We start from the raw sequence: 25,099 nt of genomic DNA, 5'->3' as shown, positions 1-25,099 counted from the left end.
GGCTTAAGGACAACAAAGTCAAGGTATTGGAATGGCCATCACAAAGCCCTGACTGCAATCTTATAGAAAATGTGTGGGCAGAACTGAAAAAGCGTGTGCGAGCAAGGAGGCCTACAAACCTGACTCAGTTACAGCAGGAGGAACGGGCCAAAATTCACTCAACTTATTGTGGAAGGCTATCCAAAACATTTGACCCAAGTTGAACAATTTAAAGGCAATGCTACCAAATACTAATTGAGTGTATGTAAACTTCTGACCCACTGGGAATGTGATGAAAGAAATAAAGCTGCAGTAAATTATTCTCTCTATTATTCTGACACTTCACATTTTGAAAATAAAGTGGTGATCCTAACTGACCTAAGACAGGAATTGTGAAAAACGGAGTTTAAATGTTTTTGGCTAAGGTGTATGTAAACTTCCGACTTCAACTGTATGTGTATATTTGATTTAATCAGGTCCAATTGAGAGATTGATCTCTTTTTCAATGGGTCCACTGTATACATCAAACATGTATGTTTAAAAAGGCACTGACAACAAGACGTTTGTGTGGGATGTCGGAGTCTAGCAAGTTTCTTGGCATGACTGTCTTACATGTCTTGCCAATTCCATTCTTCAGCACAACCGCCTCCCCTGGCTCATAACACCTTTTAGCTGTTAGTTGTCGGCGTGCCAGACACTGAGCCTTGACACATTTTGTAGATTTTTGATTACTACTTCTTCACATAGGCTTCGTCTTGGATATCCAATGGGTAGAAGAAGAAAATGATGAAGATTGCATTATTGTCTATAGTCACAGGACACAGAGATGTCGTTTTGCTTTATCCCACAGAGAGGTTGAAGAACCGGGTCAGTGCAGAGCCCGCCTGAGCCGTTTTAAGGGTGAAGTGCCTTGCTCCCAGGCACAACAGCATGATATCATGTCATTGTAGAATGCTTTGCCACCAGAGGTTAGTTATGCAAAAAACAAAAAATAAACATTATCACAGCGACTCACCTCTTTCTAAAGATCTAATTGCACTGCACTGTATACAGTGCATTCAGAAAGTATTCAGACCCTTCATTTTTTACATTACAGCCTTGTTCTAAAATGTTGATAAAATATATATAATCCTCATCAATCTACACAGTGCCTCAATGACGGTGAAAACAGGATTTTTTTTTGAAATGTTTGCTAATTTATTGAAAATAAACAGAAACATAATGTAAATAAGTATTCAGACCCTTTGCTATGAGACTATTAATTGAGCATCCTGTTTCCATTGATCATCCTTGAGCTGTTTCTAGAACTTGATTTGGAGTCCACTTGTGATAAATTCAATTGATTGGACATGATCTGGGAAGGCACATACCAGTATATAAGGTCCTACAGTTGACAGTGCATGTCAGATCAAAAACCAAGCCATGAGGTTGAAGGAATTGTCCGTAGAGCTCCGAGACAAGATTGTGTCGAGGCACAGATCTGGGGAAGGATACCAAAGCATTTCTTTAGCATTGAAGGTCCCCGAAGAACACAGTGGCCTCCATCATTCTTAAATGTAAGAAGTTTGGAACCACCAAGACTCTTCCTAGAGTTGGCCGCCCGGCCAAACTGAGCAATCAGGGGAGAAGGGGCTTGGTCGGGGAGGTGACCAAGAACCCGATGGTCACTCTGACAGCTCCAGAGTTCCTCTGTGGAGATGGGAGAACCTTCCAGAAGAACAACCATCTCTGCAGCACTCCACCAATCAGGCCTTTATGATAGGGTGGCCAGACGGAAGCCACTCCTCAGTACAAGGCACATGCTAGCCCGGTTGGAGTTTGTCAAAAGGCACCTAAAGGATTGTCAGACCATGAAACAAGATACTCTTGTCTGATGAAACCAAGATTGAACTCTTTGGTCCGAATGCCAAACGTCACGTCTGGAGGAAACCAGGCACCGCTCATCACCTGCCCAATAACATCCCTATGGCGAAGCAGCATCATGCTGTGGGGTTTGTTTTTCAACTGCAAGGACTGGGAGACTAGTCAAGTTTAAGGAAAAGATGAAGGGAGCAAAGTATAAAGAGTTACTCCATATTTCATAGTTTTGATGTCGTCACTATTATTCTACAATGTAAATTTAAATAAAACCTGGAATGAGTAGGTGACCAAAATTTTGACTGGTAATGTGTGTATGCATATATATACACTGCTCAAAAAAATAAAGGGAACACTAAAATAACACATCCTAGATCTGAATGAATGAAATATTCTTATTAAATACTTTTTTCTTTAAACATAGTGTATGTGCTGACAATAAAATCACACAAAAATGATCAATGGAAATCAAATTTATCAACCATGGAGGTCTGGATTTGGAGTCACCACTCAAAATTAATGTGGAAAACCACACTACAGGCTGATCCAACTTTGATGTAATGTCCTTAAAACAAGTCAAAATGAGGCTCAGTGTGTGTGTAGCCTCCAGTGCCTGTATGACCTCCCTACAACGCCTGGGCATCTCCTGATGAGGTGGCGGATGGTCTCCTGAGGGATCTCCTCCCAGACCTGGACTAAAGCACCGCCAACTCCTGGACAGTCTGTGGTGCAACGTGGCGTTGGTGGATGGAGCGAGACATGATGTCCCAGATGTGCTCATTGGATTCAGGTCGGGAGGCGGGCCAGTCCATAGCATCAATGCCTTCCTCTTGCAGGAACTGCTGGACACACTCCAGCCACATGAGGTCTAGCATTGTCTTGCATTAGGAGGAACCCAGGGCCAACCGCACCAGCATATGGTCTCACAAGGGGTCTGAGGATCTCATCTCGTACCTAATGGCAGTCAGGCTACCTCTAGCGAGCACATGGAGGGCTGTGCGGGCCCCCAAAGAAAGCCACCCCACACCGTGACTGACCCACCGCAAACCGGTCATGCTGGAGGATGTTGCAGGCAGCAGAACGTTCTCCACGGCGTCTCCAGACTCTGTCACGTCTGTCACATGTGCTCATGTGCTCAGTGTGAACCTGCTTTTCATCTGTGAAGAGCACAGGGCACCAGTGGCGAATTTGCCAATCTTGGTGTTCTCTGGCAAATGCCAAACGTCCTGCACGGTGTTGGGCTGTAAGCACAACCCCACCTGTGGACGTCGGGCCACTCATACCACCTCATGGAGTCTGTTCTGACGTTTGAGCAGACACATGCACATTTGTGGCCTGCTGGAGGTCATTTTGCAGGGCTCTGGCAGTGCTCCTCCTGCTCCTCCTTGCACAAAGGCGGAGGTAGCGGTCCTGCTGCTGGTTGTTGCCCTCCTACGGCTCCTCCACGTCTCCTGATGTACTGCCTGTCTCCTTTTAGCGCTCCATGCTCTGGACACTACGCTGACAGACACAGCAACCTTCTTGCCACAGCTCGCATTTGATGTGCCATCCTGGATGAGGCTGCACTACCTGAGCCACTTGTGTGGGTTGTAGACTCCGTCTCAGTCTACCACTAGAGTGAGAGCACCGCCAGCATTCAAAGTGACCAAAACATCAGCCAGGAAGCATAGGAACTGAGAAGTGGTCTGTGGTCACCACCTGCAGAACCACTCCTTTATTTGGGGTGTCTTGCTAATTGCTATAATTTCCACCTTTTGTCTATCCATTTGCACAACAGCATGTGAAATGTATTGTCAATCAGTGTTGCTTCCTAAGAGTGGACAGTTTGATTTCACAGAAGTGTGATTGACTTGGAGTTACATTGTGTTGTTTAAGTGTTCCCTTTATTTTTTTGAGCAGTGTATATATATATCTACCATTTTTATTTAGAATTTAATGTAAAATCTTATTTTCTTGTCTATTACTATTCTGCACTTTGTCATGTATTTGTATGTTTTCCATGGACCCCAGGAAGAGTAGCTGCTGCATGTGCAGTAGCTAATGGGGATCCTAATAAACTAAACTAGCAACCTTCTGTTTTACCGGCCCACTTCCCCACCAGTTTGCTTCAGATGAGGTATACCGGTATTGCAATATTGTATTCGATTTTCCATAGCAAAATAGCAAACACAAAGTAGACTAAATTCTTTGCTACCCGCTTTATTTTCTTTACATTTTTTATTTAACCTTTTATTTCATCACAGAGTCATACAACATAGTGTGAAAAATAATTTTCCTACATTCGGACTGTTTTTCTCAAGAAATTAAATTCTTTTAATTTTAATTTTAATAAGAAATTAAATTAAATGGAAAGGAAGTCGGTTTCCTTTCCAGCTGAGTATCGCGATACTGCTATCGTGACAACTTCCCAACCCATATGGTCTACCATGTAAGGAACCATGGAGAACAGGCACACCAACCTGTTTATTCCACTAATTGAGGTGTGTATTAAAGGCACTGGACTATTAGAGGCAGAGTGTCAGAATCTAGAGGTGCCACTATTTGAGGCAACCCTGGACAGGTTGGGAGGAGGAGACAAATAGAATGTCAGGCAGGCACAGAAGTCTGAGGAGAGCCCCATTCCAAAACAACCAAGGGCATCCCTTCCTTCCTTCCTTCCTTTAGGAGAGCAATACAGTACAAATCTTCTCAACTTTCCAACTTCGTTAGATGAGGAATTGGTATTATAGTGGGGGAGGGAACAATGTATTTTTAAGGTCTTTGAATGGGGCTGAGGGTTTCTTCCTTTTTTTTCACCGTTAGGAGATTGCGCTTTTGAGGACCATCTTCCCCCCACTTCAAAAGTTTTCCCTATCTGATACATGGCCAGCTGTTTTCATGGCTTTGAAATTTGCTGGAAACATCTGGCTGCTCACCAGCTGTGAGCAGAGTAAATATAGAAGAAGCACTAGGAGGTTGGGATACAGGTGAATTTAACAAGCTAACGGGTCCCCACGCCTCATCCTAGCCTTAAACACTCCTTTTCTTCAACTCCATGGGGTGGGTAGCAGCATCTGGTACCCCTTATATTTGCTGAAGGACGAGGGCATGCCCATCACAGGTGCTCCCCTGGGGTGCCAGCCACCCAATGCCTTGCTGATGTCAGGGGAAAATAAATCTGCAGTACCACTCCACATTGGCCCCAGGTGCAAGCAGCACTGCAGAACTGGCACACTTAGAGGGCATGAGGTTAGTAGACTGTATGGATGGCACAGAGAAATGGTAGGAGGGCAGGGATGGCGTTATGGTTGTGCCTTAGGGGGCCTAGCCCACCATACTGTACCTCCTTGCCCGTCCAACTAAAATATATTGATAATTTATTTTTCCAAGGCTCACGCCAACAGAAAAAGACTAATCAATCTCAGTTAAAGCATCCGAGCGAGCGAAACAGCACACCTCTGTCTCAGTATGTGTAGAACATGCGTTGTTTCTGATGCTGTCTGGACCAAAATAGCATGGCATGTCATACTATTTCTGGCCAGACTCCATCAGATACATGGGCTACATATAGTGAGACCGAGGGGTGCTGTTTCGCTCGCTCGGATGCTTTCTCTGAGAGTTTCAGCAGAGAGGAAGTGACGCGAGAGGGCTCACTCGTTCAGCAAAATCTGTCCAGAATAAGCCCAATGCATTTCTATGGGCATAATATGCAGACCTAAATGTGTCTTCTACCTACACACCTTTGGGAAAATTACTTTTATAATTACCCCGGTCTAAATAAAATGTAAAAAAAATACTTCACCAGAGAGCATGACTTAGCCACAGAGGATCATTGCTTCTTAGTTGTTTTGCTGTGGATTTTTTCAAATCACAAGTGTGTAGGCCTATGCCTATTTGGGAAGCCTGCAATTTGGGCAGTGGCGTGTATTCATGGCTCCTAAAAATTGGACAATAAAAACATACATTATTTTGTATCTTTAATTGCTGTGTTTCATAAATGTCCTTCAATTGGCAAGAGGCTGAATGTATCTCCCCATTGTACATCTGAAGCAGAGAATAGCTAAACTCAGTTTATATACACCTTAGCGAAATACATTTAAACTCAGTTTTTCACAATTCCTGACATTAAAAAATTCCCCGTCTTAGGTCAGTTAGGATCACCACTTTATTTTAAGAATGTGAAATGTCAGAATAATAGTAGAGAATTATTTCTTTCAGCTTTTATTTCTTTCATCACATTCCCAGTGGGTCAGAAGTTTACATACACTCAATTAGTATTTGGCATTGCCTTTAAATTGTTTAACTTGAGTGAATTTTGGCCCATTCCTCCTGGCAGAGTTGGTGTAACTGAGTCAGGTTTGTAGGCCTCCTTGCTCGCACACACTTTTTCAGTTCTGCCCACATATTTTCTATGGGATTGAGGTCAGGGCTTTGTGATGGCCGCTCCAATACCTTGACTTTGTTGTCCTTAAGCCATTTTGCCACAACTTTGGACGCATGCTTGGGGTCATTGTCCATTTGGAAGACCCATTTCCAACCAAGCTTTAGCTTCCTGACTGATGTCTTGAGATGTTGCTTCAATATATCCACATAATTTTCCATCCTCATGATGCCATCTATTTTGTGAAGTGCACCAGTCCCTCCTGCAGCAAAGCACCCCCACAACATGATGCTGCCCCCCCCGTGCTTCATGGTTGGGATTGTGTTCTTTCCAAGTAAAAGTGGAAGTCACTCAGTAAAAGTCTAAAAGTATTTGGTTCTAAATATACTTAAGTATCAAATTCCTTAGACTGAGCACGATTTTCAAGTTTTAAAATGTATGGATAGCCAGGGGCACACTCCAACACTCTGACATCATTTATAAAAGATGCCATTGTGTTTAGTAAGTTCACCAGATCAGAGGCAATAGGGATGAGCTCTTGATAAGTGAGTGAATTTGACCATTTCTGTCCTGCTAAGCATTCAAAATGTAACGGCTGCTTTTGGGTGTCATGGAAAATGTATGGAGTAAAAAGTACATTTTCTTTAGGAATGTAGTGAAGTAAAAGTTGCCCGAAATATAAATGCTAAAGTACATTTACCCCCAAAAATGACTTACCCTCTACGTCCCCCTCAGGACGGTTGAGCTAATGTAGGCTAATGTGATTAGCATGAGGTTGTAAGTAACAAAAAAAATGCACAGGACATACAGTAGACATCTGATATTGGCAGAAGACTTGAATACTTTTTAATCTAACTGCACTGTCCAATTTACAGTGGCTACTACAGTGAAATAATACCATGCTATTGTTTGAGCTGAGTGCACAGTTATTAACATGAAAAGTTATTAATAAACCATTTGGGCAGTCTTGATGCAACATTTTGAACAGAAATGCAATGGTTCATTGGATCAGTCTAAAACTTTGCACATACACTGCTGCCATCTAGTGGCCAAAATCTAAACTGCGCCTGGGCTGGAGTAATACATGATGGCCTTTCTCTTGCATTTCAAAGATGGTACAAGAAAAATACCAAAGAAATACAAAAAAACGCTTGGTTTTACATTTATCTTTTACCAGATCTAATGTGTTATTCTCCTGCATTCATTTTACATTTCCACAAACTTCAAAGTGTTTCCTTTCAAATGGTATCAAGAATATGCATATCCTTGCTTCAGGTCCTGAGATACAGGCAGTTAGATTTGGGTATGCCATTTTAGGTGAAAATTGAAAAAAAGGGGTCCGATCCTTTAAGTTTTAAGTAGTACTTTTTAAGTATTTTTACTTAAGTACTTCACACCACTGATTTCACATGTACTGTAGGCCTACGTATTTTACAGGAAGTGAGCTATAATGATCAATGTCATGACTAGGGCGGTGGCGGTCATGACATTTTGTCAGCCGGTGATCAATGTAACTGACCGTTAATTAACATAAACACATTTAGCATCCCCTGGCTTCCACGCACAGCCTACAAGCCACTGATGCAGACCTTTTGGAACATCTACATTTTAAAAAGTCTAAATCCATCACAATAAATGATATGAAGAAAATGTATTCTATTTCAGAAGAACAGAATAGCATACTCAGAGTTGTCCTTATGTTAAGCCCTGTTCTGACTATGCCATATGGCTGTGGGATACACTTGTTCATTTAGCAGCCAAGATTTGCTTAGAATTCTGTGGCATTATTTTGAAGAATACAATTGAACATAGCTGAATAAAATATAAATTATATTTTCTTCCAAAGGATTTGAGGGAGTCCGGACATGCAGCTTTTCTGTGTTGAGCTGTTAACAAAGAAACATGTACTCCTATATGCTTAATTTAGAGTTATTTATGTAACGTTAGTTGTGATACAAATGTTGGGCTATATGTTGTGATACATTGTAAGGCTGAATGATGTGACTAATGATGATTTGAAAAAAGTTGAATGAACGGCATGAGATCTGCTTTGTTTTTTTGTGCATGCTGTATACACTTCATCAGTCTCTCATTCAATTTTACAAGAACTTGATAATGCATCAAATTTCTCGACGGCATCCCCTTTGTGTGGCCATAGTGCACTCCTGGCTGCGTGCTGAAGCACCTCACTCACATGTCTCTCCATCACGTGATCTGCCGTAGAAAAATGCTTATTGAAATTCTCGATTATCGTAGATTTATCGGTGGTGACAGTGTTTCCTAGCCTCAGTGCAGTGGGCAGCTGGGAGGAGGTGCTCTTATTCTCCATTGACTTTACAGTGTCCCAGAACTTTTTTGAGTTTGTGCTACAGGATGCAAATTTCTGTTTGAAAAAGCTAGCCTTTGTTTTCCTAATTGTATGTGTATATTGGTTCCTAACTTCCCTAAAAACTTGTATATCGCGGGGGCTATGTGATGCTAGTGCAGTACGCCACAGGATGTTTTTGTGCTGGTCAAGGGCAGTCAAGTCTGGAGTGAACCAAGGGCTATATCTTTTTTTTACATATATTTTTTGAATGGGGCATGATTAAGATGGTGAGGAAAGCACTTTTAAAGAATAACCAGGCATCCTCTACTGATGGAATGAGGTTAATATCCTTCCAGGATACCCGGGCCAGGTTGATTAGAAAGGCCTGCTCGCTGAAGTATTTTAGGAAGCGTTTGACAGTGATGATAGGTGGTTGTTTGACAGCGGACCCATTACGGACGCAGATAATGAGGCAGTGATCACCGAGATCCTGGTTAAGACAGCAAGGTGTATTTAGAGAGCAGGTTGGCCAGGATGATATCTATGAGGGTGCACGTGTTTACGGATTTAGGGTTGAACCTGGTAGGTTCCTTGATAATGTGTGTGAGATTGAGGGCGTCTAGCTTAGATTGTAGGACGGCCGGGGTGTTAAGCATATCCCTGTTTAGGTCACCTAACAGTACAAACTCTAAAGATAAATGGGGGGCAATTAATTCACATATGGTGTCCAGGCCACAGCTGGGAGCTGTGTGAAAATCAATATTCCAAACATAGTCTGGGACAGTTGTGGGTTGCGATAGGTTATTGCAACCACTAGCATCAAAAAACCTGTTTAAAGCAATGAGCCTGATGTAACGTATGAGAGCATTTGAATTTTAAATGTTGATACACTATTAGGCTATTTCTTCACATTATAAGCTCGGCAATGCTATAGGCACAAATGTTCCAATATCAGGAAAACACAATTCTCAAAAGTGACCACAAATGCGATTTATGCATTACGCGAAAGGTGCGTTTTTATGGTGAAAATGATTTTACTCAAACTTGAAACTCACACACTGCGTATGTACAGTGCCTTCGGAACGTATTCAGGTCCTTTGACTTTTTCCACATTTTGTTACATTACAGCTTTATTCTAAAATGGATTTAAAAAATAATTTWAAAAAATCATCAATCTACATACAATACCCTATAATGACAAAGCAAAACCCATATTGTTTGGGAAGTTTTAGCAAATTAATAAAAAATAAAACACATACCTTATTTACATTTACATTTAAGTCATTTAGCAGACGCTCTTATCCAGAGCGACTTACAAATTGGTGCATTCACCTTATGATATCCAGTGGAACAACCACTTTACAATAGTGCATCTAACTCTTTTAAGGGGGAGGGGGGGTTAGAAGGATTACTTTATCCTATCCTAGGTATTCCTTAAAGAGGTGGGGTTTCACGTGTTTACATAAGTATTCGGACCCTTTGCTATGAGACTCGAAATTGAACTCTGGTGCATCCTGTTTACTTTGATCATCCTTGATGTTTCTACAACTTGGAGTCCACCTGTGGTAAATTCAATTGATTGGACATGATGTGGAGAGGCAGACACTTGTCTATATAAGGTCCCACAGTTGACAGTCCATGTCGGCGCTAAAACCAAGCCTTGAGGTCGAAGGAATTGTCCGAGCCCCGAGACTGGATTGTGTCGAGGCACAGATCAGGGGAAAGGTACCAACAAATATCTGCAGCATTGAAGGTACATAAGAACACAGTGACCTCCATCATTCTTAAATGGAAGAAGTTTGGAACCACCAAGACTCTTCCTAGAGCTGGCCGCCCGGCCAAGTTCTACCGCTCCGCTGGCAGGGTTCTTGCCGCTCACCTTCCCACAATCCACTGCGCTTTGCTCCACGTTCCCCCATTTGAAAATGAATGGGGGCGGAACGTCGTCTGACACATTCAGAAGTGGTGAAAACCCTTTACAGTCTACTACAAAATAGCCTATAGAATGGCGCACAGAATACAATCCAAACCAGTACCCTGTTGAAAAGGCTTGGTCTTTGTACAGTTGGACAGGCAACAGTGTTGAAGTCGTTCCCCAATACTTTAATGTCCAGGCAGAAAGCAAGACCCCCAAATAACACCAAGGCCTTTGGCATCACTTTTGTTGGGCACAAACCCACCGTCGCTAGACCAGACAGGACTGGCAAAAAGTGCTCTTCACTGACGAGTTGCGGTTTTGTCTCACCGGGGGTGATGGTCGGATTCGCGTTTATCTCGAAGGAATGAGCGTTACGCCGAGGCCTGTACTCTGGAGCGGGATAGATTTGGAGGTGGAGGGTCCGTCATGGTCTGGGGCAGTGTGTCACAGCAGCATCGGACTGAGCTTGTTGTCATTGCAGGCGTTACAGGGAAGACATCCTCCTCCCTCATGTGGTACCCTTCCTGCAAGCTCATCCTGACATGACCCTCCAGCATGACAATGCCACCAACCATACTGCTCGTTCTGTGCGTGATTTCCTGCAAGACAGGAATGTCCGTGTTCTGCCATGGCCAGAGAAGAGCCCTGATGTCAATCCCATTGAGCACGTCTGGGACCTGTTGGATCGGAGGGTGAGGGCTAGGGCCATTCCCCCCAGAAATGTCCGGGAACTTGCAGGTGATTTGGTGGAAGAGTGGGGTAACATCTCACAGCAAGAACTGGCAAATCTGGTGCAGTCCATGAGGAGGAGATGCACTGCAATACTTAATGCAGCTGGGGCCACACCAGCTACTGACTGTTACTTTTGACTTGACCCCCCCCACCCCTCTTTGTTTAGGGACACATTCTTCCATTTCGGTTAGTCACATGTCTGTGGAACTTGTTCAGTTTGTCTCGGTTGTTGAATCTTATGTTTATACAAATATTTACACATGTTAAGTTTGCTGAAAATAAACGCAGTTGACAATGAGAGGACGTTTCTTTTTTAGCTGAGTTTGTGCCTGTATATAAAGTATGTGTATTGAGTGCTGATAAGTTAAAAGCTGTGAACAACTTAAGACATGGGAATTGTGATTTCGAAGGCTGTGTGTAGGTTAGACAAGTATAGTCATCGCTTGATGTTTGAAGTAGCAGGTGACTGCCAAGAATATGTGCAAATATACAAAGATACCCATAGCAAGGGAAAAGTATGCATTTTAAACTGAACTGTTGAACTGGCACCACATTTAAACAGATTGTGCACTCATGAGAAGTCCTGACTCTCTAGATTCCAATTTCACAGTGGACTGTCAGAACAGGTCACCAGACTTTGATACTGTAGGTCAATGTTGTAACTTGCAGTATCGATGAACTGAGCTTTGCTCCCACAGTTCAGTATGGATTTGTCAGACATAGTCTGCCTACAGTATTCATCTGAACCACTAAAATGTTGTGGGGAAATGAAGCCCAGGTTGTCTGACAACCTCAACAACTAAGTGTTATTTTAGGGTACGCAAATGCTCCCTATACAGTGATGTTTATTTACAAAATTAATCAGTTTTGCAACACATTCGGTGTGATTGCCAACACAACTTACCCTAACAATTTTTATGGACGACATATCAAATTATGGAATTCCGGTGAACATCCCCTTTTAAGTCCTTTTTTCCCCTCCTTTCTCCACAGGTTGCTATAGGTAAGATGTACCCGACCCAGAAGACTATTGTTGAGGGGTAGGGGTCGAAGAGGAACCCACCGATGGGCATTGATGGAGTGTCTCAGAACGAGAGGAAACGATGCCCAAGAGGACCATGGGAGACGGAGCACTGAACCGCAACATCACTTTCCCTTTCACATGGAAGCTTTATTTTCCGACGCCCTCATTGGATGGATAGGGGGAAAGCCTATGGGTTGGGCCTACTTTTGTCCGACATCAAATTGTCCTTTTATCTCTAGACCATTGTTCCCAACTCTCCACATTTTTGTTCTAGCCCTGCACTGATACACATGATTCAACTAGACAGGGGCTTGCTGATGTAGTTGATTGTTTTAATGTGTCAGAGCAGCCCTAAAACAGAAATGTGGACTATTTAGCGTTCCCCACGAGAGGGTTGGGAAACACTGCCCTAGACATTTCGTGATGGACTGTCGTAGATCTGAAAGCATCAGATAGGCATTAGAAATAAAAGTAATAATGCCACCTAGCCTTTTGGTAGGCAATAGAGATTCTACCATATTGCTCACACCTTTACATATATATATATATATATATATATATATATATATATATATATATATATATATATGGTGGGAAGAGGCAAGGGGATGGTTGATTTCCGACTTGGCAACTGTGCAGCATTGACGACGGTAACGATTGTCCTTGGTCACTATATACTGTACCCTCTTCACCATACTACAGTAATGAGCTTATTTTGTGAGCTGTAAGAGTTGTAACAGTGCCACGGTGTACACATGGCCTTGATTCCCTTGTTCTGTTTTTCTATTGTGTGTTGTATATATGATTTGTCGTCATGTAAGATGGTGTATAAACAGACTAAAGATTTGCAGATCTGAATCGCATTATTGTCTCCATACTCTTTAGTCATGACTCCGTTGGTCGAGCATGGCACTTGCAACGCCAGGGGTCATGGGTTAGATTCCTGCTGATGCCCCCCATACATCAAATGTATACATGCATGGCTGTAAGTTGCTTTAGGGAAAGGGGGATGGATAACTAGTCAGTTGTACAACTGAATGCCTTCAACTGACGTGTCTTCCGCATTTAACCCAACCCCTCTGAATCAGAGAGGTGCGGGGGGCTGCCTTAATCAACATCCACGTCTCCGGGGAACAGTGGGTTAACTGCCTTGCTCAGCTTTATGACACTATTATTCTATCATGACAAGTCTTACAATGCATTAAAGCTGCATCATAATGCATTACACCTGGAGGCTTTAATTATACCTGGAGGCAAATAATGGAAATGGGTGATGTTCCACATGATTTGAAGAAGGCAGTGAATTGGAGTTGGGTGAGAGGATGAATGTATCCCTTTTGTTGGTTTTAGATAAGCAGTGACCTAGTTAGTAGACGGAGACTGGTATAAAGATTCTATTAACACACAAGGATCAAAGTTGAAAGCTCCCGCATATGTCATCTCCAAATATCTTATCTGCTTCTGATCAGTGTTTTAGGGTGATCAACAAAAGCTGTTTTGAAGCACATGAACATCAAGGAAGGGTTCAAATATGTTTTAAATAATTTCAAATACTTTATCTATGCTTGATTGAGCTGGCCTAGCTTAATGGACCAATAGAATAGTACCAAATGGCAAGTCCCGACCATCTGGCATTCCAGGCAGGCTGCAGTGAACACTCAAAGTATTTTAAAGATTCCAGATAGAATTTGAACCCAGGAAGCATCACTAAGACAACTGGGACTGATTACTTTGAGAGGATACTTGATAATGACAGTTTAGTCATCATGTCATGTACTGTTTAAGAGAAAGAACATTCCGCATTTAAAACATTTTGTCCATTTCATTGGTTCATATACAGTTGAAGTCGGAAGTTTACATACACCTTAGCCAAATACATTTAAACTCAGTTGTTCACAATTCCTGACATTAATCCATGTAAAAATTCCCTGTCTTAGGTTAGTTAGGATCACCACTTCATTTTAAGAATGTGAAATGTTAGAATAATAGTAGAGAGAACTATTTATTTAAGCTTTTATTTCTTTCAACAGATTCCCAGTGGGTCAGAAGTTTACATACACTCAATTAGTATTTGGTAGCATTGCCTTTAAATTGTTTAACTTGGGTCAAACGTTTCGGGTAGCTTCCACAAGCTTCCGACAATAGGTTGGGTGAATTTTGGCACATTCCTCTTGACAGAGCTGGTGTAACTGAGTCAGGTTTGTAGGTCTCCTTGCTCGCACACGCTTTTTAAGTTCTGCCCACAAATTTTCTATGGGATTGAGGTCAGGGCTTTGTGATGGCCATTGCAATACCTTGACTTGCTTGGCCTTAAGCCATTACTCTTGGGGTCATTGTCCATTTGGAAGACCCATTTGCAACCAAGATTTAACTTCCTGACTGATGTCTTGAGATGTTGCTTCAATATATCCACATAATTTTCCATCCTCATGATGCCATCTATTTTGTGAAGTGCACCAGTCCCTCCTGCAGCAAAGCACCCCCACAACATGATGCTGCCACCCCCGTGCTTCACGGTTGGGATGGTGTTCTTTGGCTTGCTAGCCTCCCCCGTTTTTCCTCCAAACATAACAATGGTCATTATGGCCAAACAGTTGTATTTTTGTTTCATCAGACCAGAGGACATTTCTCCAAAAAGTATGATCTTTGTCCCCATGTGCAGTTGCAAACCGTAGTCTGGCTTTTTTATGGCTGTTTTGGAGCAGTGGCTTATTCCTTGCTGAGCGGCCTTTCAGGTTATGTCGATATAGGACTCGTTTTACTGTGGATATAGAAACTTTTGTACCTGTTTCCTCCAGCATCTTCACAAGGGCCTTTGCTGTTGTTTTGGGATTGATTTGCACTTTTCGCACCAAAATACGTTCATCTCTAGGAGTCAGAACGCATCTCCTTCCTGAGCGGTATGACGGCTGCGTGGTCCCATGGTGTTTATACTTGCTTACTATTGTTTGTTCAGATGAGCGTGGTACCTTCAGGCATTTGGAAATTGCTCCCAAGGATGAACCAGACTTGTGGAGGTCTACATTTTTTTTCTGAGGTCTTGGCTGATTTCTTTTGATTTTCCCATGATGTTAATCAATGAGGCACTGAGTTTGAAGGCCTTGAAATACATCCACAGGTACACCTCCAATTGACTCAAATTATGTCAATTAGCCTATCAGAAGCTTCTAAAGCCGTGACATGATTTTCTGGAATTTTCCAGAACTTAGTGTATGTAAACTTCTGACCTACTGTAATTGTGATACAGTGAATTATAAGTGAAATAATCTGTCTGTAAACAATTGTTGGAAAAATGACTTGTATCATGCACAAAGTAGATGTCGTAACCGACTTGCCAAAACTATAGTTTGTTAACAAGAAATTTGTGGAGTGGTTGAAAAATGAGTTTTAATGACTCCAACAAGTGTATGTAAACTTCCGACTTCAACTGTATTCAATAGCCCAATTGATGTCATGTATAGTGCATGAATCGCAGGATTAAAACAACATACCGTGTTGCACTGTTACATCAACATACAGTACATGTGCCATTTAAGATTGAGACAAACTTTGCATTTTCACATTGTCTATAGTCTGTACGTTCAGTTCAGTAGGCCAAGAGTCTAAGACTGGACAGTTACATGAACATGCTGTGCAAACTCCAGACCTGAGTTCAAATACTATTTGAAATGTTTTCATATTTGAACACTGAACAATGTTGTCCGGAGAGATTCTTATCACTACAGAGCTGCAACCTGGAAACCAGCCATTCTCTGTTGACAGAGTAAACTCCACGTGATTTGTTGATTTGCCTCTTGAACTTTGGTCAGGGGACAGGTACGCTATGGGACAACAACCCTGACAACCACCAAGTAGTACTGCACTAAAGGGTACATGACAGGTCAAACAAGGGAAGTGACATCACTGGCATCAGTAGTGTGCTGCTCACATACCCACCAGCAGTATTCCAAACACACTGGGAAAGTTCTGACTGTAGAGAAAGCAGTGGAAGAGTTTTGATAAGGTGGTGTCATCATAGAGATTCTATGTAATTATATGGATGTCATAATGTCAAAAGTTTTACATTAAATGTATTACAGATTAATGTAATTGGCCTATGTATGACTTAATAGCTACGTAGATGTGTAATATACGCTTTATAATATGATAAGCAGTTGACGTAAAGCATGACCAAGTTCCACCCCCAAACATGTAGAATATATACAAATCAGTCACAGCTTTAATTTGGACAGCAATGCTGTCTGCCAACAGGCACTGTGACATGCTAACATATAGAGCTCTGTTCTTCTCATTAATTGAGGGAAACCAGTGCTCTACAGAGAACAGTAAATAGTATAATATGTGCCACGACCAATTTATTCAAATCAAAGTGTATTGGTTGTGTATACAGATTTGCAGATGTTATACCAGGTGCAGCAAAATGATTATGTTACTAGCTCCAACAGTAGAATAAAAAACATGAGCTGGCACACACCCAGAAAAATTATTTTGTGTGGAGATGCTGACTGATGGCGAATTAACTATAAACTAGCTCCAACAGTGCAGCAGAATGTCTCGCAAATACAATACAAACACACAAATAATCAAAAAAGATATAATCAAGAATTGACCAGCCCAATTAACAATCCAGTGTAGATATTCACTGTTCAAGATCTACAAGCCTTTCACTGTGTAGCCATCCACACCAATATAACAGATTGCTCATTCATCTTTCCTTGGTGTCCATGGGAGAACAAACAATAATTAATATGGTTCGTGGCAGAGAACTCTGGCAGATTTAGCTTCTCACATGATTTTATAACTAGGATAAATCACACATTTTCAATCTGCAATATTCTGGGCCCTGAATCAAAGGCTATGACTGAAATGGTACACTACTTAAGATCAGCCATTCCCTTTAGTGCAATGCTTTGGACCAGAGATCAAAAACATTGCACTATAGGTCAAAAGTAGTGCACTCTTTAAGAAATAGGCTGCCACAAGTTTAGCATTATCTTTTACCGTTGATTCACATAGGATTAGGTGGTGCACACTGTATGAGTTGACTATATGAAGTACAGTGCCCGGTGCTTATAAGTATGACAATACTTTTAGCAATACAGTTTCTTTTAGCACTAAATTGATTATTTGATTCAGTCATATTAGCAGAGTGCACTGTACTGCAATTGTTAATATGGCAGAGAACATTCACAATGATGAAACTGATTAACACAACACAATTTATAAAAATATCTGAATTCATAAGTCATTACAATTCACAACTCAGCACAGTAGGATAGCTCTCCTGATTAGATTACATGATATGCAAATATTATGTAGAACAGGTGAACTCCCCTTTGGTTATGGGTATTTGTACTGTCATGTCTCTTAAAATACTTAATTGGCAGTTTTTTAGTATGGTCTTGGGTCTGTGCAGTCCCCACTGGCAGTGTAGCTGATAAATGTTCATCGGTCATTCACAGATCCTAATGGCAATTCTTGTGTTATGAAATGCTGTTCCAGAAGAGGTCAGAATATTCAACTGGACAGATGCAGACTTGGCAACTCCATGTTTTACTTTTAAAAAGGATGGATCTGAGTGGTTCCCTTTTTTGGTTCAAAGTCAGCACATCAATCTTCAGTAGGCCTAAAGTCATAATAATCATTATGAACGCATAACCACCTCGATAATAACACGGTGGGGCCAGATGTAAAGGGGAAAATGCTAACTTTATTGAAAAGTATATATCAATCCACGTGATAGAGAACAACTTCCTAAGAACACTTGTTGAACGACACCAACTTTACGCACGTGCACAAGAGCGCGTTTTAAGTGGCGTGAAATGCCGCGCTCTCGTAGGTCACCATACCTGTACAGTGATACTTCAAGGTATAGTTTTGTCCATTGTTGTTATCCCAAAACTCGCCCTGGTCATTCCTGATGTACACGGCGAAGTGCACCGAGGAAGTTGGGTCTAGGAACGGAGGTGTGTACAAGGTAAAGGTATAACGCTCACCGACAATATTGTCATCCACAGGCATGGGTATCGCCTGCGCGTCCACGGAAGACAGCCACTCGTTGAACGTGTACCTCACACCAACTTCCCTCTTACAACAACTTTGAATATTTGTCCGAATCTGCCCACGGACGTCAAAATGGGTGATGGTCACATTCTCCAGGTTGACGTGGCGCTGCAATACCGTGGTTTCAAAATGTTCAGACTCAACTGGCATCTTGAAAGTTGGGACGAGACGATCCATGGTCAAGGTGGATTCAAAGTGTATGCACAGGTCCCCAATTGGATACTCTTGGTCCTGCAGTTGAGGGGGAAAGCTCTGCAGTCTTGAAAATACCTTGGACGGGATTTGCGGGTCTTCTGTTGTGCTGAAGTGCTTCACACTTGCCAAATCAAGCCCCATGGAGTCTGCGAACTTCACTCGTTTTCGGCCGTTATTGGCTATTTCTTCAAAAAGCGTAGCCTGCTTTGGGTACGCGGGCAGGGATTTCGCTCTTCGCCTGTCTTTCATACACATTTCTAACGGTTCCAATAAGCCATTTTTCAACTCCTCATCATTACCATTCTCCGTTGGCTCCTCATCAATTCCCGATAGCATGGTTTTACCTGAATTCGGAGAACACTGTTTGGAATCAAGCAGGAGGCCTGAATTAGACATATTGGTAATGCGTGCGTTATGAATAAACACCGGAACAGTTCCAATGATGAAGTTTACATTCCCATGGAACTTCTCAGTTTGTGTGATACGCCCATTTAAAAGCTCATCATCCGACTCTGCCTGTTTCTGTGTTCAGCATCAGTCTTTGGAAAGTAATGCAATCTCATTTCACGTCATTGCAACGTAATAGAGAGCACTATTCGATGTGGTAAAAGGAGGCAATGGAATGATGACGTTCCATTGACCAATTTGGCTTGCATTTAACTAATCTGAACGAACAAAGTGGATATTCGTCAAATCCGTCATGATTTATGTATTGTAACAGGCCCACAATGTGCTTAGCTAAGTCCGATTTGGATATAGTTGGCTGTTTTCGCTGCATAACATGAAGAAGTTGTCACTTTTCAGGTTTAGAAGAAGTGACTGCAGTTTGTATAAACTAACATGCATAAATCTTTGATGGTAGTAGTCAAAAGTCGTTTTGTAATGCAGTTGATTGGTAAGGATGACAAACTTGTTTTGGGGTTGACATCCATACATAGTGTGAAATACACATAAACAATAGCCTAAATGTAGGTTAATTTTGCTGGGGGTAATGAGGAGATTCAGGATCTTTCCCCCATGGCCCTTTCCCCCACATATTTCTATGGCAATTCCATTGTTTTTTGTAGGCAGTAACTCTGCAATGGCTTGTTGGCCAAAGCCTATGGGGAAAGTAATGGGGTTTTTGTCTGTTTTTTCAAAAAATATATAAACACCAAGAAATAAGGTTTGTGGTAACACAGGCTTAGGCGATCTTATACATTTTGTTATATTTATGTGCTTGTTTTGATTGGATAAATGCTTAAAAATTCACATAAAGTTATGTTAGCTGATGAAGATTATCTCATAGAACAAAACCTAACTTTGTACATTTTTAAGCATTTATCCAATCAAAACAAGCACACAATTCCTCAAGGTTATCTTAACTGACTGATATTATCTAATTGAACAAAACTTATAAGATCTCCTAAGCCTGTGTTAACCTCAGACTTTCTTTTCAGCATTTCCCAGAACCCCATTCATTTCCCCCATAGGAATGGATGAACGAACCAGAGGTAACTCATTTCTGTTTTTTAGGACTATAAGCTGGCGAGCTCTATTCAAGCTTACAAACAGCTCACCTGCAGACATTTTGTGAATTTTAAAGCATTTATCCAATCAAAACATGCGCATAAATGCTTCATAATTCATAAAGGTCATTTTAACGGACTGATATTATATCATAGAACAAAACGTATAAGATCTCCTAAGCTTACAAACAGCTCACCTGCACAGCACGCTGGAGCGTGTGCTGAAGACGCATTAGGGTATTGGGCTATAAAGTAACAAATGATTAATTATCAAAATTGTCATTATTCAATATTAACAAATTCATGTTTTAATGCCAACATCTACATGTAGTTTGGTGACAATATAATACTGTAGGCTATTTTTTGCATCAGAAAATAAATAGACCCACATTCGAGACCCTTTCAAACCCTTAATATGAAAATAACCTAGTAACCTTATAAGCATAATAAAATAGGCCTAAACTTGTTTGTTGCTCATGAATAATCATTACTGTGATTTCAGCCACAAAAACAACAAAATTGCATTGATAAGTGATAGCCTTCTGTAGTTCCAGTTGCATCACAGTAGACAAAACCTGTCACAAAATCCATATAGGTCCTCTGCACGGACATCATGCCATGACATTTGGTTCACTTTGTTGGATTTTTCACCATATTTGTCCAAGCAAGTGGTAATATCTGTTAACATCAACAGCATCTAGATTTTCAAATCACGCATTTCATTAAAATGCCTATATTGTTAATATCTGTGTAGATGATATCACATCACATGTTTCATCCAGAATATGAAAGTCACAAGTTTCCCCCTCATTCAAATCTAGGGCCATCACTATCTCAATAAAATAAAATATACTTTTAAAAATAAACCATTTTAATATTTTATTTAACTAGGCAGTTAAGAACAAATTCTTATTCGCAATGATGGCCTACAAGGGAACAGCAGGTTAACTGCCTTGTTCAGGGGCAGAACAATAGATGTTTTTCCTTGTCAGCTCGGGGATTTGATTCTGCAACCTTTTGGTTACTGACCCAACACTCTAACCACTAGGCTACCTGCAGCCCCACAAATAGTTAAGAACTACTGACGCAAACAACCAAAGCTTCCCTGATGACATGCAAAATCCTAGATATGGGCTCTATACCACACTTTAATAATGGCCACTTTAATAATGGAACACTAGTCACTTTACATACTGCTTTACTCATCTCATATGTATATACTATTCAACTGTATTTTAGTCAATGCCACACCAACATTACTCATCCTAATATTTATATATTTCTTAATTCCATTATTTTACTTTTATATGTGTGTATTGTTGTGAATTGTCAGATACTACTGCACTGTTGGAGCTAGGAACATTGCTAAATATGTGTGACCAATACAATTTTATTTTGGTTTATAATAAAACTTCAGCACAGCAATTATTTTACCACTAGATGGTGCTCTATAACTATTCTACAAAGCCACAGACAAATTATATAATGGGAATGCACAGAGGTGGGTTTTGCAAAAGTAATACCCAATCAAAGTATGATAAAAGTTAGAGGCATGTGACAAATTAGCATACGTTTAATACCCGCTGTTTCTCTGTGGACCAACGCTTAATTGTTGATATATGATCAAATAGACTATTGTAACACTTTATTTGGAATTACTTTATTGAACAAACAAAAATGAAAGATGTACAATTACATTTGAGCAGCTGTAGAACATTCAGTGGTGAGTTCCCCTGCCCTCTAAACACCCTAGCAGTTTAAAAGCAGGGACAACCATGATATTTTACCATTAAAAAACACATTGTACTGGTCATAACTTTATCCCGATTAAAATGGCTCCCAGAGTGTGAGTCTCTACCCAGCAGTCACTTAAAATCAGTGCAAGCATGTGACCTTCTCTATGGAACATTGAGACCCATGTCACCAGGAATGTGGGACCATTGGGTTAACAGTTTTGCATACTGGGTTTGGGGACCATTCGGTTCACAGTTTTGCATATGTTAAACGCAAAAGGTAAGATGTGAAGCACATAAGATATTATAGGCTGCTTTTATAAGCCTACACTTCCATGTTCTGTTTCAATCGCAGGGTTAGAGTAATAGTGATATGACAACATAAAAATATATACAGGTAACTGACAAAATAATGGAAACTCAAGTAAATACAAAGTATATTGAAAGCAGGTGCTTCCACACAGATGTGGTTCCAGGGTGAATTAAGCAATACAAATCACATGTATAAAAATGCTTGGCTGGCCAGTGGATGACAATGCCCCCATCCACAGGGCACGAGTGGTCACTCAATGGTTAGATGATGATGAGCTGTGAGTTGAGGACCAATTAAATCCCTCTTGCAAAGATTGCATTATTTCATTTTAACTTGCCCATGGATTGATGTTTCAGCATTGGCATTTGACTAGCCATGTACGACATGCATACGCAGTTACAAGCCTGCTAGAGTTAGAGGCAAGCAGAGGAGCAATATCCACCGTCATAGTACAGATGAAGCCTGAGCTGGAATGTGAAGCTAACTGAAGCCGGGTTAGCTTTAGAAAACACCGAGTAGATCTAGCTTGCTTCATAGAATACCGCTAAGATTTCAACCCAATTGAACACCTACGGGAGATTCCGGAGCGGCGCCTGAGACAGCGTTTCCACCACAAATAACAAAGTACCAAATTATGGAATTTCTTGTGGGAGAACGGTGTCACATCCCTCAGAGCTCCAGCTGTTCTGGCTCATGGTAGCCCAATGCCATATTAAAACACCTTATTTTGGCAGTTACCCGTCTATTTTACATTCTCAATACATAAACTACATTCGTCTAAAATCTCAATATGTAAATAAGTATTTTATTTATATATACACACAGTCATGTGAAAAAGTAAGTATACCCCCTGGAAAGTGGTCTTAAAGAAATACATACATTAATAACCAGTCAAAAGTTTGGACACACCTACTCACTGCAGGGTTTTTCTTTATTTTTACTATTTTCTACATTGTAGAATAATAGTGAAGTCATCAAAACTATGAAATAATTCCATATGTGTTATGTAGTAACCAAAAGTGTTAAACAAACCAAAATATATTTTATATATGAGATTCTTCAAAAGTAGCCACCCTTTGCCTTGACAGCTTTGCACACTTGGCATTCTCTCAACCAGCTACATGAGGTAGTCACCTAGAATGCATTTCAATTAACAGATGTGCTTTGTTAAAAGTTCATTTTTTAAATGTATTTCCTTCTTAATGAATTTGAGCCAATCAGTTGTGTTGTGACAAGGTAGGGGTGGGTATACAGAAGTTAGGCTTATTTGGTAAAAAGACCAAGTCGATATTATGGCAAGAACAGCTCAAATGGAGGTGGTTTGGGATGAGTTGGACCGCAGAGTGAAGGAAAAGCAGCCAACAAGTGCTCAGCATGTGTGAACTCCTTCAAGACTGTTAGAAAAGCATTCCAGGTGAAGCTGGTTGAGAGAATGCCAAGTGTGCAAAGCTGTCATCAAGGCAAAGGGTGGCTACTTTGAAGAATCTAAAATAAACAAATCAAAATATAACACTTTTTTGGTTACTACATGATTCCATAGTTGATGTCTTCACTATTATTCTACAATGTAGAAAATAGTAAAAATGAAGAAAAACCCTTGAATGAGTAGGTGTGTCCAAACTTTTGACTGGTACTGTATGTGTAATGTAAATATGGCTATTTGAGCTAAATTCCAACTACATTCATTGATAAAGGTAACCCAATCTAACAAATCACATACAATTTTAACACTTTGAAAATGTTATGCAATTAAAATAAACAAAAATCGAATTCCCTTTACCATCACATAAAATTGCTAAAATTAGAATCAGGTGCACCAGAACAGGTGGAAATTATTAGAAAATCATTAGAGTGTAACTTGGGTGGGTCCAGCCTTCCATAAAGATTAGAAACTTGGTCTGGTTTGGTCTTAACCAATTCAGCCCAAGAACTGACCGAAAGATGCTCAAAGAAGTCTAAGATCCCCAAGGAAACATCAAGGGATCTACAGGCCTCTCTTGCCACAATTAATGTGGAAGTGTATGAGTCAACTGTCAGAGTGTGCACAAACTTGGCCTACATGGGAGGTCAGGAAGAAAGAAGCCTCTTCTCTCAAAAAAGAAAATCAAGACACCACTGACATTTGCCAGATAACACTTGGGTAAAGACCAAAACTACTTGAACAATGTGCTCTGGAAAGATGAGTCAAAGGTGGAGTTGCAATGCCAGAAACCATGTTTGGCGGAAATGAAACACTGCCTTTGAACAGAAGAACCTCTTACCAACCGTAAAGCATGGGTTTCGGTAGCATTATGGTTTGGTGCGGCTTTGCTCCCTCAATGATGGCAAATTGGCCAGGCCCTGAGTCAACCATGAATTCCATATTGTACCAGAGAATTCTTGAGGAGCATGTGAGGCCATCTGTCAAAAAGCTGAAGCTGAACCGAACATGGATCTTGCAACAGGACAATGATCCAAAACACACAAGCAAAGCTACAGCAGAATGGCTCAAAAATAAGAATTGGAAGTTTATGGAACAGCCGACTTAAGGCGCAGATCTCAATTCTGTCGAAATGCTGTGGGGGGACTTGAAGCAGGCCGTGCATGCAATAAAGCCCTCGAACATGGCACGGTTGAAGCAGTACTGTAAAGACAAGTGGGCAAAAATGAATCCCATTCGATGTAAGAGACTGATAGACATTTACAAAAAACGACTACATTAAGTTATTTCAGCAAAAAGGGGGCAACACCAGCTATTGAAGCTAGGGGTGTACTTATTTTTTCTGCACTGGAATTGCATTTCTGTACATTTTTTTATGAATAAATGATTGCAAAGTAATCATTCAGTGTCATTGGTTAAATTAGGTTACCTTTATCTGTCAATATTGTTAAAGTGAAGATTACATATCCATCTGTCCAAATATCAAAAAAAAAAAATGGTTTTATTAAAATCAAAAAAAATCCAGGAGATGTACTTACTTTTTCACGACTGTATTTATCAATATGTAAATCAGGACAAGAAAATGAAGGTTAACACAACAACAAAATGATATGCCTTCATTGACATGATGCCGAGCGATTGGATGGAAAAACATTCAATTAATCCTGTGTACTGTAGTACTGTAGTACT

At 40.8% G+C, this 25,099-nt stretch overlaps 2 protein-coding genes across 2 annotated transcripts in view; one reads left to right on the top strand and one right to left on the bottom strand.

Annotated features, from left to right (window-relative positions):
• LOC111973142 (LYR motif-containing protein 4B) overlaps positions 1–13,028 on the top strand; it is a 65,507-nt gene extending 52,479 nt beyond the window's left edge. Inside the window, exon 3 of the mRNA XM_024000393.2 lies at positions 12,148–13,028. Coding sequence (XP_023856161.1) covers positions 12,148–12,198 — 51 coding nt within the window. The 3' untranslated portion in view covers positions 12,199–13,028. The remainder of the gene's footprint in view (positions 1–12,147) is intronic.
• Positions 13,029–16,513: 3,485 nt separating this feature from the next.
• On the bottom strand, positions 16,514–18,976 carry LOC111973415 (protein phosphatase 1 regulatory subunit 3G). The gene has a single exon (XM_024000782.2). The coding sequence runs from the start codon at positions 18,830–18,832 to the stop codon at positions 17,987–17,989; it is 846 nt and encodes a 281-aa protein (XP_023856550.1). The 5' UTR covers positions 18,833–18,976; the 3' UTR covers positions 16,514–17,986.
• Positions 18,977–25,099: the final 6,123 nt, after the last annotated feature.

The sequence above is a fragment of the Salvelinus sp. IW2-2015 genome, linkage group LG14 (assembly GCF_002910315.2).
Source record: "Salvelinus sp. IW2-2015 linkage group LG14, ASM291031v2, whole genome shotgun sequence".
Taxonomy (NCBI): domain Eukaryota; kingdom Metazoa; phylum Chordata; class Actinopteri; order Salmoniformes; family Salmonidae; genus Salvelinus; species Salvelinus sp. IW2-2015.
The sequence above is the reverse complement of the archived record's forward strand: the minus strand, read 5'-3'. Positions and strand labels throughout refer to the sequence as shown.

Excerpts from the sequence above, each read along its gene's own strand:
- LOC111973415 (XM_024000782.2), bottom strand. The coding sequence starts at position 18,832 with ATGTCTAATTCAGGCCTCCTGCTTGATTCCAAACAGTGTTCTCCGAAT.